Source organism: Leopardus geoffroyi, chromosome B4 (genome assembly GCF_018350155.1).
Source record: "Leopardus geoffroyi isolate Oge1 chromosome B4, O.geoffroyi_Oge1_pat1.0, whole genome shotgun sequence".
In the NCBI taxonomy this organism is placed as follows: Eukaryota; Metazoa; Chordata; class Mammalia; order Carnivora; family Felidae; genus Leopardus; species Leopardus geoffroyi.
This window is the reverse complement of record NC_059341.1, coordinates 75,773,036-75,791,005: the sequence shown is the minus strand read 5'-3', so window position 1 is coordinate 75,791,005 and position 17,970 is coordinate 75,773,036. Positions and strand designations below refer to the sequence as shown.

The 17,970-nt window shown below is 38.8% G+C and overlaps 1 protein-coding gene across 1 annotated transcript; it reads left to right on the top strand.

The window, feature by feature from the left end:
• The first annotated feature begins 9,780 nt into the window (after positions 1-9,780).
• Positions 9,781-10,881, top strand: LOC123591818 (olfactory receptor 8S1-like). The gene is given in 2 exon segments (XM_045466472.1): positions 9,781-10,142; positions 10,145-10,881. Coding segments are annotated over 2 exon segments (1,023 nt in total). The 5' UTR covers positions 9,781-9,856.
• The last annotated feature ends 7,089 nt before the right edge of the window (positions 10,882-17,970 follow it).

Below are 17,970 nucleotides of genomic sequence, written 5' to 3'. Positions count from 1 at the left end.
CTGTAGGTTTCATGCTTGTAGCGATGTCTCTGGTACTTTGTCTCACAGGATCCCCCTTAGGATCTCTTGTAGGGCTGGTTTAGTGGTGATGAATTCCTTCAGTTTTTGTTTGTTTGGGAAGACCTTTATCTCTTTTTCTATTCTAAATGACAGATTTGCTGGATAGAGGATTCTTGGCTGTGTATTTTTTTCTGTTCATCACATTGAAGATTTCCTGCCATTCCTTTCTGGCCTGCCAAGTTTCAGTAGAGAGATCTGTCACGAGTCTTATCGGTCTCCCTTTATATGTTAGAGCACGTTTATCCCTAGCTGCTTTCAGAATTTTCTCTTTATCCTTGTATTTTGCCAGTTTCACTATGATATGTCGTGCGGAAGATCAGTTCAAGTGATGTCTGAAGGGAGTTCTCTGTGCCTCTTGGGTTTCAATGCCTTTTTCCTTCCCCAGATCAGGGAAGTTCTCAGCTATGATTTCTTCACGTACACCTTCAGCACCTTTCCCTCTCTCTTCCTCCTCTGGAATACCAATTATGCATAGATTATTTCTCTTTAGTGCATCACTTAGTTCTCTAATTTTCCCCTCATACTCCTGGATTTTTTTATCTCTCTTTTTCTCAGCTTCCTCTTTTTCCATAATTTTATCTTCTAGTTCACCTATTCTCTCCTCTGACTCTTCAATCTGAGCTGTGGTTGTCTCCATTTTATTTTGCAGCTCATTAATAGCATTTTTTAGCTCCTCCTGGCTGTTCCTTAGTCCCTTGATCTCTGTAGCAATAGATTCTCTGCTGTTCTTTATACTGTTTTCAAGCCCAGCGATTAATTTTATGACTATTATTCTAAATTCACTTTCTGTTATATTGTTTAAATCCTTTTTGATCAGTTCATTAGCTGTCGTTATTTCCTGGAGATTCTTTTGAGGGGAATTCTTCCGTTTCGTCATTTTGGATAGTCCCTGGAGTGGTATGGAACTGTGGGGCACTTCCCCTGTGCTGTCTTGAATAACTTGCCTTGCTGGGTGGGGCCACAGTCAGACCTGATGTCTGCCCCCAGCCCGCCGCTGGGGCCACGGTCAGACTGGTGTGTATCTTCTCTTCCCCTCTCCTAGGAGCGGGATTCACTGTGGGGTGGCGTGGCCCGTCTGGGCTACTTGCACACTGCCAGGCTTGTGGTGCTGGGGATCTGGCGTATTAGCTGGGGTGGATAGGCAAGGTGCACAGGGGCAGGAGGGGCAGGCTCAGCTCCCTTTTCCTTTGGAAATCTGCTTCAGGAGGGGCCCTGCAGCACCGGGAGGGAGTCAGACCCGCCGGAGGGATGGATCCTCAGAAGCACAGCGTTGGGTGTTTGTGTGGTGCCAGCAAGTTCCCTGGCAGGAACCGGTTCCCTTTGGGATTTTGGCTGGGGGATGGGCGAGGGAGATGTCACTGGCCAGTGCCTTTGTTCCCCGCCAAGCTGCGCTCTGTTGTTGGGGGCTCAACAACTCTCCCTCCCGTTGTCCTCCAGCCCTCCCGTTTTCCAAGCAGATCTGTTAACTTATAACCTTCCAGAAGTTAAGTTCCGCTTGCTGTCAGAACACACTCTGTCCAGCCCCTCCGTTTTTGCAAGCCAGACTCGGGGGCTCTGCTTTGCCAGCGGGCAGACTGCCCCTCCGCCCGGGCTCCCTCCTGCCAGTCCGTATAGTGCACACCGCCTCTCTGCTCTTCCTACCCTCTTCCGTGGACCTCTTGTCTATGCTTGGCTCCGGAGAATCCATTCTGCTAGTCTTCTGGCGATTTTCTGGGTTATTTAGGCAGGTGTGTGTGGAATCTAAGTGATCCGCAGGAGGCGGTGAGCCCAGCGTCCTCCTATGCCTCCATCTTCCCAGAAGCTCCCCTTTCAGTGCTTTATCAATTGATTGGTTGAATAATTGATTGTGCATTGCCATTAAATCATGTCTTTTTATATATGCAGTGTGTTTTAATCAATTTCAGTAATTATTTTTCACTAAAATATTCTGTTCTTGGCCTGTGGTCTTGTTGCTGTATCCTTCTGATGATCATAATAGGTTTGATGCCTCCTTTACTTTCTGGCACCAAAAAAAAAAAAAAAAAAAATCAGATTTTTTTTACGTGTACATTTTGCCCTAAACCTGTAATCAGCCATTTTTCTAAGGAATTCTGCTTCCTTTAACGGTATTTAGAAGCCAAAATCAGGGTACCATAGGTGATCATTACTACTTTATCAATACTTCTAGGCTTTTTCAATAGAGCCATTTAAAGCAAAACAAAAGGTAACAAGTTCACAAATATTTCTTTTTATTTTATTTTATTTTATTTTATTTTTTTCTTCATTTATTCTAGTTTTTTAATTTATGGTTTTAATATAATATATTGTCCAATTGGCTTCCATAGAACACCCAGTGCTCATCTCAACAAGTGTCTTCCTCAATGCACATCACCCACTTTCCCCTCTCCCCCCAACCCCCATCAACCCTCAGTTTGTTCTCTGTATTTAAGAGTCTCTTATGGTTTGCCTACCTCCCTCTCTGTTTGTAACTTTTTCCCCCCATCCCTTCCCCCATGGTCTTCTGTTAAGTTTCTCAAGATCCACATATGAGTGAAAACATATGGTATCTGTCTTTCTCTGCCTGACTTATTTCACTTAGCATAATACCCTCCAGTTCCATCCACGTTGCTGCAAAAGGCTAGATTTCATTCTTTCTTATTGCCAAGTAGTATTCCATCATATATATAAACCACATCTTTTTTATCCATTTGTCAAGTGATGGACATTTAGGCTCTTTCCATACGTTGGCTGTTGTTGAAAGCACTGCTGTAAACATTGGGGTACATGTGCCCTTATGCGTCAACACTCCTGTATCCCTTGGGCAAATTCCTAGCAGTGCTATTGCTGGGTCATATGGTAGTTCTATTTTTAATTTTTTGAGGAACCTCCATACTGTTTTCCAGAGCGGCTGCACAAGTTTGCATTCCCATCAGCAGTGCAGGAGGGTTCCTGTTTCTCCACATTCTCGCCAGCATCTATAGTCTCCTGATTTGTTCATTTTAGCCACTCTGACCGGCATGAGGTGGCATCTCACTGTGGTTTTGATTTGTATTTCCCTGAAGAGGAGTGACATTGAGCATCTTTTCATGTGTCTGTTGGCCATCTGGATGTCTTCTTTGCAAAAGTGTCTATTCATGTCTTCTGCCCATTTTCTAACTGGATTATTTGTTTTTCGGGTGTAGAGTTTGGTGAGTTCTTTATAGATTTTGGATCATAGCCCTTTATCCAATATGTCATTTGCAAATATATTTTCCCATTTCGTTGGTTGCCTTTTAGTTTTGCTGATTGTTTCCTTTGCTGTGCAAAAGCTTTTTATCTTGATGAGGTCCCAGTAGTTATTTTTACTTTTAATTCCCTTGCCTTTGGAGATGTGCTGAGTAAGAAATTGCTGCAGCTGAGGTCAAAGAGGTTTTTGCCTGCTTTCTCCTCTAGGGTTTTGATGGTTTCCTGTCTCACATTCAGGTCCTTCATCCATTTGGAGTTTATTTTTGTGTATGGTGTAAGAAAGTGGTCTAGTTTCATTCTTCTGCATGTTGCTGTCCATTTATCCCAGCACAGAGTCCCCCTTAGGAGACTTGTTAAAGAGACTGTCTTTTTTCCATTGGATACTCTTTCCTGCTTTGTCAAAGATTAGTTGGCCATACATTTGTGGGTCCAATTCCGGGTTCTCTATTCTATTCCATTGGTCTAATGTGTCTGTTCTTGTGCCAATACCATACTGTCTTGATGATTACAGGTTTGTAGTAGAGGTTAAATTCTGGGATTGTGATGCCTTCTGCTTTGGTTTTCTTCTTCAGTATTACTTTGGCTATTTGGGGTCTCTTGTGGTTCCATACTAATTTTAGGATTGTTTGTTCTAGCTTTGAGAAGAATGCTGGTGCAATTTTGTCTGGGGTTGCATTGAATGTGTAGATTGCTTTGTGTAGTATTGACATTGTAATAATATAAATATTTCAAATTCAAATTTAATGTGTAGATTGCTTTGGGTAGTATTGACATTTTAATAATATAAATATTTCAAATTAAAATTTAAGATAGCAAAATTCTTATTTCTTTGATTCTACATTGTGTCACTTTGCTCTTGTGCTGAATAAGTATTCCTAACAACAGTAGCATAATATTTGCTTTATCTTTCAAATGTACAAATAATAGTTTCAAAAAACCATACCAATATTATTCCTAACAATAAGACTACTGATTAGATTGTCTTTCTCACTGAAACAGTCCACTTAAAATCTTATAATCTCAGGTAATTTGAAACCATTTTTTTCTATAGTGGTTATATCATTTCTTTGATGTATAGCTAGGCTTATTTGTTTTGGTTTTTAGTTTTAGAATTTTGAATTTAACCTGTTTCTGTTTGGTAAAATAGGTTATTCAGAAGTCAATACTATGTAACAAATAACATTAAAAATAACATAATTTTCTTCCCTGTTTTGTTTTCCCCATCCTGTTTATTTTCTCCATCCTTCTATATGTAATCATTTTATTAGTTTTTATTTTATACTTAAACATCTCTTTTTTGAAAGCCAAATTATATATATACATATCCATAAGTATAATTTGTTTTATATATAAATATATATAATACACATATATAGCTAACACCATACTGATTCCTATGGATATTTTCCTAGTTATTGGATATAATTAGACCAGGTATCTTTAACAACTGGAAACATCTCCCCTTCTGACTCCTGATCTTTGAGGTAAGGTAAGAATAGGAGAGATGATAGGAAAGCTATTGAAAATTGCATTCTGCTTATATTCTTTGCCATGACTACGTATTTGTTGTATAGTAAGATACAGATTAATATTTAAATTATTTAAAAATGTTTAAAAATTACTTCACTTGATTAATATTAATATTAATATTAAACCAAATTGAATAATCTCATACACATATGAGAAGATAATCTGGAGGTTAGCTGTGAATCTCTTTTCAGATCCCAAACAAATTCTCTGAGGGTCCATATGACCTGCTCCTGAGGGAAAAGATTCCAAATTCTCTTTTCCAACCCTGCCTCTCTTCAGTTCCCAGACTAGCTGGAGAGCACATCTAGGAGTTCAGGTTGATTGCTTCAGTTTATAAGTTGCAAAGGTCACACATGAGAAAAACCTCAGTGTCTTTTTAAAACTTCAAGCTTCTGGGGCGCCTGGGTGGCGCAGTCGGTTAAGCGTCCGACTTCAGCCAGGTCACGATCTCACGGTCCGTGAGTTCGAGCCCCGAGTCAGGCTCTGGGCTGATGGCTCAGAGCCTGGAGCCTGTTTCCGATTCTGTGTCTCCCTCTCTCTCTGCCCCTCCCCCGTTCATACTCTGTCTCTCTCTGTCCCAAAAATAAATAAACGTTGAAAAAAAAAAATTAAAAAAAAAACAAAAAACTTCAAGCTTCTTAGCAACTGAGTCTACACTGTAGGTTTCAGCTATAACTCCTGGGAATATAGATTATTGAGCCAGTCCCTTGGGATCCTTAGTTCAGCCTAAACCAACTGGTCTTTTTTTTTTTTTTTTTTTTTTAATTTTTTTTTTTCAACGTTTATTTATTTTTGGGACAGAGAGAGACAGAGCATGAACGGGGGAGGGGCAGAGAGAGAGGGAGACACAGAATCGGAAACAGGCTCCAGGCTCTGAGCCATCAGCCCAGAGCCCGACGCGGGGCTCGAACTCACGGGCCACGAGATCGTGACCTGGCTGAAGTCGGACGCTTAATGGACTGCGCCACCCAGGCGCCCCACCAACTGGTCTTTTTTTTTTTTTTTTTTTTTTTTTTTAATTTTTTTTTTCAACGTTTATTTATTTTTGGGACAGAGAGAGACAGAGTATGAATGGGGGAGGGGCAGAGAGAGAGGGAGACACAGAATCGGAAACAGGCTCCAGGCTCTGAGCCATCAGCCCAGAGCCCGACGCGGGGCCCTAACTCACGGACCGCGAGATCGTGACCTGGCTGAAGTCGGACGCTTAACCGACTGCGCCACCCAGGCGCCCCCCCACCAACTGGTCTTTTGATTGTTAGAGTATCAGAATCCTTTGTTCAGAAAATTCTGTCAGCAAAATATTTAGAGTTACAGAGGAAAATGTATGAAAATGTCTATTCCCAGAGCTGGAAAGTTGTGTTACATCTTCTTTTAATGAATATCACCTGATCCCTCTACCTATTGATTCAAAACTCCGGGATAATGTCTCCCCTAAGAGAATTCGAGGACGAAAATGTTCCTCTGAGTCCTCTGATGATTTTGTCTTCTCCCAACCTACTCCTTGAGGTGCTTCCTTTTTTCCTTCCTTTCCTTCCTCTCTTACTGCTTTCTAGGAGACTTACCTTTCCCTTGAATTCTGTCATCTTCTTACTGTTCTCAAGTCTAGACACTATCCCTACATTTAGAGACAGCTCTTTTGCAATATGGTCTCATATTATCTCTTCCCTAACATGCTTCAGTCTACTTCTCTGATATACTCTTCTTCCTTTTCCTGGGATGCATTAACATTTACATTAATAGATCGGAAGTCCTGTTTCCGGCTCTTTATGTATAGGCTAATTCAATCAAATATAAGACATATATTGTTTCCCCCAAATGTACTCAGTTTATGGGTGGAACAATTATAATTTAAAATATCAAACAATATCTCCAAAGTTAAACAGCTCCTAAGTGACATGATCCCGCTATACCACACGTCTGTCTAAATTACAGGGTGTTGGCAACATTGTGCTACACTTACTGAACCTCAGGCATAAAGCCCTTATTTTATGTTGGAGAAGCTGAGTCCACCATCTGAAAGCACTGCAGATAGGGATATGGTAGGACATTAGGAGCATGTTTTCCACTCTTCATGCTTTAAACTGTCTCCTCCTCAACCAGTCTTACGAGCTTCAGAGAATTACTTTACCTGCATTATAATAATCTTCAGATGGACTACCCCTGAGACATGTGGGGCAAGATTGAGGCACAATCTGGGCAAAAATGAACTAGGTGATGCTTATCTCCAATACCTGCTTAACTCTGGTTTTAGTATTTTTTTTTCCTCATACAAGATACCTCTTCGTAAAACCAGGGCTTTAAGCTCCTTTGTGGCCGAGCTTGTCTTTCAAAATCGATAAAATGCTAAACCTGTTTCTCCTGCTTCCTCATCATTAAGACACTTATTAATGTTCTCAGCTAATACTTTCAGGTCAACATTATGAAATAAAGTCATTTCATATTTCATTCTGCACTGACCAGTCCTTAGCTATTTTTCCCTTGGATGGGATCCAATTAACTCTCTCCCTCTAATTATGTTAATATCTGGCAACAAAACTACTATATCATGTTTTCCAAAGTTATTGACATTTTATGTTTAGAAACAGTAGAAGAAGGGGTGTCAGGGTGGCTCAGTCGGTTAAGCATCCGACTCTTGATTTTGGCTGAGGTCATGATCTCACAGTGGGTTAGAGTGTCACGTTGGGCTCTGTGCTGACAGTGTGGAGTCTGCTTGGGATTCTCTCTCCTTCTCTCTCTGCCCCTCTCAAAAGAAATAAACTTTAAAAAAGAAAAAATAAAATATTTTTAAAAAGCAGCAGAAGAAAGAAATCACTAATAGTACCTTTTGGTCATTAGCCATAGTAAAAAGATTTGTTTTTATTATTTTACTTATTTACTTATTTTAAGGCAATGTCTTTGACACTTTACAAATACCCTAAAAAGAAATCTGACATTTCACTTCTGTGGAAGTCAGGCCCCTGGTGGCAACTTTTCTTCCTGTCATTGTATTTTATGTGTGCAAATACACATGCAAGCTTACCCCATTTTCATTTTGTTTCAAGAATAAACTTCATCCCATAATTCATAGAATATTTTGCAGTTAATAAGTCAGGACTATTTGGAGGTGGAAGATAGAAAAGGGCTTTTCTTTGTATTGCCCTAAAATCATGTCACAGAGGCATAGTACCTCCTTCTCTTCCACACCCTGGGTATCATGGGCCTTTTGCCTAACATAAAGGATTTCATGCTTCAATTCTGTACCAGCTGATTTATCTATATGATGGTTGGAGATCATGTGATCTGGGCAGCAGAAACCCAAATGGACACTGTGATTAGATCTAAATTAATGAGTGAAATATGAAAATTTTAGCCATTATTTTCATAACCCATCCCTCAAATAACTGGAAATAAATATACATATGTTGGAAAAATAATATACATAACATCATTCTTTTTAAAAAATTTTTTTTAAATATTTTTATTTATTTTTGAGACAGAGACAGAACACGAGCAGGGGAGGGTCAGAGAGAGAGGGAAACACAGAATACGAAGCAGGCTCCAGGCTCTGAGCTGTCAGCACAGAGCCCGATGCGGGGCTCGAACTCATGGACTGTGAGATCATGACCTGAGCTGATGTCGGACACTTAACCGACTGAGCCACACAGGCGCCCCAACTCATCATTTCTTATTGCCAGCATATATCTCATTACAAATATTAATTTTCAATAGAATTCTTCCCCGGTGTGTCCTAATACAAGATTCTTAATGCTACCTGGACAAAATGAATAATTTTCCCGGGATATGAGCAGTTTCTCAGGGGATCTCAAAGTATAGTTGCCACCACTTGGTGCTGCTGGTTATTTAAATAGGAATTGAATTTAGTCATCCAGTGCTTGGTTAACAGTCAAGGGAAGAGAGATCAGTCTTTGATCAGTTGTCTTGAGTTAGAAGGAAAAGCCAAAATGGGATGGACTTGGACAGTATTACAAAGTAGTTATCCTGAGTCTGAGGTTGCAAGTCATGTGTGTCAGAACAAAGCAGAAGAACATGGACAAGTTTTAGAATGTGAAAACGTAGGTTGGTTGTCTTGTGGACTTCCAAAGCTGGCTGAGACATTGACAGGAGCAGAGTGTGGTTTAATCTGGGCATGGGATATGTGACTGCCGTAGCCGTAATCCTCTGCATGTTCCCCATTTAATTCCTTATACAGCCTTGTTTCTGTGATTCATTTCACTTTGCAAACATGCATTAGTTCCTTACCTTTTTTTTCTTTGTCACTGCATATTCCTGGAAAAAAACAAAGCCCATTTAATATCACATCTCTTTCTGTTCTATACATGTGCTTAAGCAGCTAAATATTACTGAGATAATCACATACTTGTTCATATTAGTCTCCAAATATCAAATAGGCAAATATATCACCAGTGGATCCTACTGCATTTCCTTAGTAAGTCTTCCACTTGATGTACCTGAGTTTTGTGTTCTTAGATCATCAAAATCCCTCAGCACTAAAAACACACACCATATACACACACAAATAGATAAGATGGATGATAGATAAGTAGGTAGGTAGATAGATAGATAGATAGATAGATAAACAGACCGTGTTCATAATTTCATCTCACATTTTATCAAAAACTTTGCAAACAGTTGGAAATTCTCTCATATTTTAGCCATACAGTCTACCAAGCTAGCTGCCTTAGTCCCCACTGTCTTTACCTTACCTCTTATTTTCAACAGATAAAGGCCCCCTTCTCCTACCTATAGACAAAATTACTTGTGCTCTGGGTCATTGTCCCTTTCTCAAGAATTTTACTTCTGTTATTAACCTTTTATTCTGCCGCACCAACAAAATTTCTCTATTCCCACTGAATATACAAAATGTTCTTTGTGTTAATACCTATCTTAAAAATAAAAGAAGGGGACCTCTAGGGGCATAACATGAGGGCCTACAAAATTACGTAAGGAACTGATAGAGGGATGGTGGGCTGTCATCCAAGAATATCAAATTTATTGTCATGATTAGGAAGTCAGCTTAGAAATATTTCAATATGGTTTCCAGTACATTTGTGAAATAACGTACATGAACAGGAAGGCTAAGGCATTAGGGGTAAATTGGAGGCACAAAAGGAGTTCTGATGTCTTTCTTTCTTGGATTCCCAGGGTAAATATTTTTATCACCATGAGAAACCACAGCATTGTCAGTGAGTTCATCCTCCTTATGTTATCTGCTGACCCTCAGACTCAAATTCTGCTCTTCATGTTGTTTCTGGTGATTTACGTCCTGACCCTGATGGGGAACCTGGTGATGCTGCTGGTGATTAGGACTGATTCTCACCTCCACATGCCCATGTACTTCTTTTTAGACAACTGTCCTTCCTGGACCTCTGCCACTCATCTGTCACAGTCCCCAAGATGCTGGAGAATCTACTTTCTGAAAGAAAAACCATCTTTGTAGAGAGCTGCCTGGCTCAGGCCTTCTTTGTGTTTGCCACCGGGGGCACGGAGGCCTGTCTGCTGGCTGTGATGGCCTATGACCGCTATGTAGCCATCAGCTCCCCTCTGCTCTATGGCCAGGTGATGAGCAACCAGCTCTGTGTTGGGATGGCGTGGGGTTCCTGGGGCCTGGCCTTTGTTGATGCTCTCATTAATATCCTCTTGGCTGTCAATTTAGACTATTGCGAGGACCAGACTCTTCCCCACTTCAGCTGTGAGCTGTCTTCTCTCTTCCCTCTGTCTTGTTCTGATACCTCGACCAACTTCACATTCCTGCTGTGCTCCTCTGTCTTGCATTTCTTTGGAACCTTCATTATGATTGTGTTTTCCTATGTTCGCATTGTCTCCACCATCCTGAGCATCAGCTCCACCTCAGGCAGAAGCAAGGCCTTCTCTACTTGCTCTTCTCACCTCACTACTGTGATCTTGTTCTATGGCTCAGGTTTCCTCAGCTATCTCTTGCCAACTTCAGGCTCCCGTCTGGAGATGGTGTTCTTGAAATACAGTGTGGTCACTCCCATGCTGAACCCCCTTGTCTACAGCCTACAGAACAAGGAGGTGAAGACAGCTATGAGAAGAATATTAAGAAGATATGTTAATTCTTTCACATAGTGGACCAGAGAAACAGGACCATGGAGAAGCTAAACCATTTTGCCACAAGATATCTTATAACTGAAAAATTAAGGTTTCTCCCTTTCCTTTTCCTTTTCCTTTTCCTTTTCCTTTTCCTTTTCCTTTCCTTTCCTTCTTTCTTATTCTAGCATTCTTAGCAACATCTTTATTAGAAGTGTTCTTAAAAACTTCACTATATGGAATTACGGAATAGGGATCACTTCCTTCACTGATAGAACACTGGTCTGAATGCAGCTTGTAAGAAATGTTTTTAGAAACAAGGGATTATTTCTTGATTGAGCATCATGCCAGCTGTTGGAAGATATGTATGTGTCAGCATCTTAATACATGTTCAAGAAGAAGGCAGCAAGCTCTATTCTTAGGATGCTTAATGGTCAGCCCTATTTAGAGGAAGAAAAATGGGTCAGATAATTTTCCAAGGTATTGTTTTACAGTAAATAAACATATAGATATATATTTATTTTGTGGATAACATCTGTTATTTTTCCCTGCCCAACATCCTTTTACCCTTCCTCCAGTAACTGTGCACTACTCTTGGTTAGGGATATTAACCCTTCCCCATTTTATGCACCTCACTGGGACTCTCCATGGTGGCCCCTTGTCTCCCCTTGCCACAAGGAGATCATGTGAACCACAAAAGGCCAGTCATTCTACCCCTGTCTCCTAACAAGATACTGTCCAGGTTCTCCTGCTGTTGAGAATCTCCAGTGATACCTTGCTTACTGGGTTTCCTCACAGGAAGTTTTTTAACAAGCAAAATAACAATAGCAGACTTTTAGACTTTTAATAAAGACGCTCACCGTAAGTTAAGTGTTTTACAGACATAATTCTCTTAAATTATCTCAACAACTTTATATGACCTAAGTACTATTATTCCTGTTTTACAAATGAAGCTGGAATTTCAAGCCAGTCACTCTGAATCCAGAGTCCATTTTCACAAATGCTCTTTTAATCTGGTATCCTTTGCAAAACATCCTTTTCTTAACTAGTGTGAACCAAATTCAAATTATGTTGGTTGGAACCAAAGAATCCAAACTGGTATAAACATTGGGGTACAAGTGCCCTTATGTATCAGCACTCCTGTATCCCTTGGGTAAATTCCTAGCAGTGCTATTGCTGGGTAATAGGGTAGATCTATTTTTAATTTTTTGAGGAACCTCCACACTGTTTTCCAGAGTGGCTGCACCAGTTTGCATTCCCACCAACAGTGCAAGAGGGTTCCCGTTTCTCCACATCCTCTCCAGCGTCTATATTCTCCTGATTTGTTCATAGCCACTCTGACCGGCATGAGGTGGTATCTCAGTGTGGTTTTGATTTGTATTTCCCTGATGAGGAGTGATGTTGAGCATCTTTTCATGTGCCTGTTATGCTAAGTGAAATAAGTCATACAGAGAAAGACAGATACCATATGTTTTCACTCTTATGTGGATCCTGAGAAATTTAACAGAAGACCATGGGGGAAGGGAAGGAAAAAAAAAGAGAGAGGGAGAGAGCCAAATCATAAGAGACTCTTAAAAACTGAGAATAAACTGAGGGTTGATGGGGGGTTGGAGGGAGGGGAGGGTGGGTGATGGGCATTGAGGAGGGCACCTGTTGGGATGAGCACTGGGTGTGGTATGGAAACCAATTTGACAATAAATTTCATATTAAAAAGAATCCAAACTGGTATTCAAATCGGCACTAAAAAGTGAATTTTGTTCTTCACTTGACCCCCAGTAAAATGTGTGGGTTTTTAAAGGAGGGTTGGGGTGCCTGTGTGGCCCAGTCAGTTAAGCATCCATCTTTGGCTCAGGTCATGATCTCACAATTCGTGTGTTCAATCCCCACATCAGGCTCTCTGCTGTCAGCACAGAACCTGCTTTGGATCGTCTGTCTCCCTCTATCTGCCCCTCCTCTGCTCGCACTCTCTCTCCCCCCAAAATAAATAAACATTTAAAATTAATATAGATGGAGGTGCAAAAGACAGCAAATCTATTTATATTCTAATTCTCTTATATTCTCACTATGGTATTCAATAGCAAATGTACTTACCACCTTGATCACCTGAAATCATGTGTCCATTGATAATGAAATTATGATGAGTAAGAAGCTGCTGCAGTCATCTGGTATCTCTAGTCATCTAGTATGTGGAGATAAAAATATTAATACTCAAGGATAATTTCAAGCAAGACAAATTCAAATCTGGAAATTCTAACCTTACTTACGGCTTAGAGATGTTCTAAAGTCAAACCCAGAAGTTCATTCTCTGGCTTGCTGAATTACAACCCTACTAGAATTAACTATTATATTGGACTGCATGTGTAAAATTAGGGAATTGATCAAGAGTCCAATAGTGATACATGGTAGGGTTTGAGATTACAGAGTACCAAACCTCCAAGCCACTCAGAAGTACCCCCCACACGGGCTTCTGGCTGGCTCAGTCAATGGAGCATGAGACTCTTGATCTCGGGGTTGTGAGTTTGAGCCCCATATCAAGTGTAGAGATTACTTTAAAAAATAATAAAATCTTTGGGGCGCCTGGGTGGCGCAGTCGGTTAAGCGTCCTACTTCAGCCAGGTCACGATCTCGCGGTCCGTGAGTTCGAGCCCCACGTCAGGCTCTGGGTTGATGGCTCAGAGCCTGGAGCCTGTTTCCGATTCTGTGTCTCCCTCTCTCTCTGACCCTCCCCTGTTCATGCTCTGTCTCTCTCTGTCCCAAAAATAAATAAACATTGAAAAAAAATTAAAAAAAAAATAATAAAATCTTAAAACAAAGTACCCCCCACTGCACTTTGTCCTCAGTCAAGTTCTTCCTCCCTTAATGGAAAAAGCACACGAATCTATGTCAATTTCCAGGATCCAAATTAACATGACTTGGGGTGAAATGAAGAATCAGAAAAGATATTAGGAGATTTGCATTTAAAACAGTAGTCTGTTAATTTCTATTTCAAAACTCTGGAGATCATTTGTGGGAAATGATTTTAAGTATGTTCAACCACGAAGTATGAACTTGACATTTTGAAAGTAATTTTAAAATATTTTTACACATAAAGACACATATATAATTTTATGAGAATGTGGAAATGAGATTTTTTTATGCATGGTGCTCCATGGTGGTCCAGTCTTATTTTTTTCTTTTTTTTTTCTTTACCTACCTCTCCTTTCCCCAGTTTTTATATTCCCTCCAACCACATCACCTCCCTCTCCAGAAACCCAGTAACTGAAAGCATTTTCTTTCATAGCTTTCTCATACTCATAGAATCACATATAAGTGCTTATGCATATGTGTGCAGATATACATACGCATTTTACACATTCATGGTTATTCTGTCTTCTAAAAACTCCCTTTAAATATGAAGTTTTATCTTGTTTCTCCCTCACTCAGCAATACCATGGACATACTAATTTTGGTCAAATGGCTTAGGTCTAATTTATTTCTTTCAAATTACAACCTAATATTCCATGGTGAGGATGTGCCTTAATATATACAACTGTCTTTTTATACGGGCATTACCTTTGCTTCCAGATATTGACACAATGAATAACGTTTCACTAAACAAACTTGTATATAAATCGTTCAGTTTGGATGCTTTTATTTATATGGAGGTGATTCTCGGTAACAGGATTCTAATATCAAAGTGGATATAATTTTAATTTGAATATATGTTGTTAGTTTGCTTTCTGGAAAGTTCACATATCCTAAGTAACGAATAAGTGTGGTTTTCCCCTGTATACTCTCTAGATATACATGTTATATATCATTTGGACTGATGGGTACAAATGTTTTCTGTATTTAGCTTATTCTGCATTTACCTTACTACCAGTGAGTGTTACTATCTTTTCAAGTGTCTGTTAATAATTTGGATTTTCTCTCCAGCAAATTAGTTGCTCATTCATATCTTTTGTCTATTTATCTTCTTCTGTGTTGTTTTTCTTGTCCATTAGCAATATTTTGTCCATTAGCAATATTAACAGTAGTTTGCAAACTGTGTTGCAAATATTGATCCAGATTCGTTACTTTTCTTTATTTTGTTTTTATTTTATCATAAAAAAGTTTGAATATTTATATAGCCAAATATGTCTGCCTTTTTCCTGATATCATGTAAATGTCCAGTTTTGATTGGACAAATGCTCTAATTACTCTACTGTACATATTATCTCTTAGTTTTCCTTAGTTTGTATTATTTTATCTTGAATTATTTAATCATTTGGAATTTATATTTTGGTGTAATATGGATGTCTAAATATATGACTTTATTGGTTTAAAGAGACAACAATATGTATTCAACATTACTTTCTTTCCTACCATGTAGAAATATATGAATCATAATTAAATTCTAGGACTTATATCTGAGATTTCTTTTATCTATTATCTGTCTTTTTCTATTATAATCTTATGTTGGTTATTCTGAAGTATCATAAGGCAAGGCTCATACGTCTCTCATTTATCTTTTCTTAATAACTTTATTAAATAACATTCACTCATTTTAAGTGTAAATTCTATGATTTTTAGTACATTTACAGAATTGTGCAATAATCATCACAATCCAATTTTAGAACATTTTTATAATCCTCAAAATTCCTTGTTCTTATCTGCGTTCACAGACCCAGGCACTCTCAGATCCAGATTTGCCTTTTCTGGACATTTCATTTAAATGGAACTATACAATATGTGGTCTTTTATGCCTGGCTTATTTCACTTAGCATATGTTTTTGAGGTTTATCTATGTGGTAGTGATGTGGCGTGGAGTGTAGGGGTTTGGAGCCAATGGGCAAGAAAGAATTCTTGAGACGTTTATAGTGTAAAAAGGTGGTTTTATTAAAGCACGGGACAGGTCCCATGGGCAGAAAAAGCTGCACTGGGGTTGTGAAGAGTGATTGACTATATACCTTCAGGTTGGGAGGGGGTCAGGGATAGTGTAAGTCTCTAACATATTTTGGAAACAAGGTTTCCAGGAGCTGCTGTTAGGAAAAGGTCATTTATTATTGTTTAGTAAAAACTGAGTCATGAGACCCTTCAGATGTGTGTCAGTGAGCCAAAAGCTTGGAGTATGATTGCCAACCTATATCTTGTTGGGTAGAGATAAAGGACGTTTCCAAAGGTTTTTTTTACATATCAAAGCCGACTTACAGGATCCTGGATGTTGGGATAATGTTAAGCGAAGATACCCTTTTGCTTTTAGCAAAGTGTCATCATTGAGGCAGCTGAGCTCCCAGAGGAAGGTTACTCTGCCCGTTTCAAGGACTTATTAATGGGCTGTAGGCAGTAAAGAAATTTAATTTTTTTTTGTTCTGCCTTTGTTTTCCACATCAGTAGCATGTATCAGTACTTCTTTCTAGTCCTCATATGGTTACTATTTGCATGGTGTATCATTCTCCATTTTTTAAACGTTCAATCTAGTTGTGTATTTTAATCTGAAATATTTCTTTTATAGATAGCATATAGATGAACCTGATTTTTTAAATCCAGTCTGGCCATATCTGACTTTTGATTGCAGTTTAATCAATTTACATTTAATAATTTTCAAGGTGGTTAGACTTAAGTCTGCCATTTTGCTATTTTCCGTATCTCATGTCTTTTTTGTTTTGTGTTCTTCATTTACCACCTTCTTTTGTATTAGGTAGATATTTTTTAGTGCTCCACTTTATTTTTCTGTTGAGTTTTCTTACTTGTTTTTTGGGTTATTTTCTTAGTTATTGGTCTAGGGTAGTTGTTCTCAAAAGAAAATAATTCTTCCCCCAAGGAAACATTTGATAATGTCTGGAAACATTTTTGTTTGTTACAATTAAGAGTGTTAATGGTATCTGTTGGATAAAGGCAAGAGTTGCTGCTAAATGTCCTGCTACATTCAAGACAGCTGTCCACAATAAAGGGACTTTTCCAGCCCAAAGTATCAATAGTACTGAGATTGAGAAACCCTGCTCTAAGGATTACAGTATTAATCTTAATTTATAACTATCTGCTTCAGAGTAATACTAACTTCTAGTGAAATAGAGAAGCTTTGTTCCAGTATGACTCAATTCCTTCTTTCTCTTTGTGCTATTATTATCATGTAATGTCTATATTTGTTATGAATCCAAAATGCAGTGTTAGAGTTATTGCTTTACAAAATCTCGTTTTTAAAGAAGAGGAGAAAGGAGGAATTATAACTATAATCTTTTATATTAACCAATATATTTATTATTGTTAAGAAAACAAAATTCAACTGAGTAAATTTAAAGATCTAATCGGCTTTATTAAATGATTCATGAATTGGGCAACATCCCACCTCGCTGAGCTAAACAAAAGGTTTGTTTAAAGGCAGAGAAAAGGCCTAAGAAGAAAAAAAAAAGAAAGGAATTTATTAGTAAGGAATGCATTGTTTAGACAAGATTGTCCTAAAGGGAGTGGAAGGGGTCTATCAGTAAATTTCCTAGTATTAATAAGGAATTTCCTTGTTGACTGGTTAAATATTACATTCCTGGGTGGGGGTGGGGGTTGAAACTGCAATCAGATTAGGTATTAAGTCTTGGTTTACTGACCTGGGGCTTTAACCTAAGTCACTTTATTTTAGGTCTGTGGTTTTCTTTTGAATATTTTAATACTTATATTATCCTGTGGGTTTGAGTCTCCATCTGGTCCTAATTCCTTGCTCCAATGTATTGCTTCACTTCCTCATAGTCTCTTTGCGCTATTACTGTCATAATTGTTTCATCCTTATATGTGACAAGATCAACAATATAACTTTATAATTTTTATTTTATGCCTTGGTCTTTTAAATTAGTTTTAAAACCAAAAAGGAAACATATTGTGTATTGTCTTTTATAATTACCTGTTGTAATTAAAACCACAGGCCCAAAATGGCATCACTTAGGCCAAGTCACCAAACCAAGGCTCCATACCGAACCTAATTACAGTTTCAACCTCCCTCAGAAATAAGTCCTAAGGATCAGTAAGGAATTTTCTGATCAGCACCAATCAAGTCACATGGACCCTCTCTGTGTTATCTCTATGGAGGATGAGGTAATCTGCATGATAACACCTCTTAGTCCTTCCACTAAGGGAAAACAACCTTACCTGGAACAATCCCTTTATTTTGCCAATAACTTT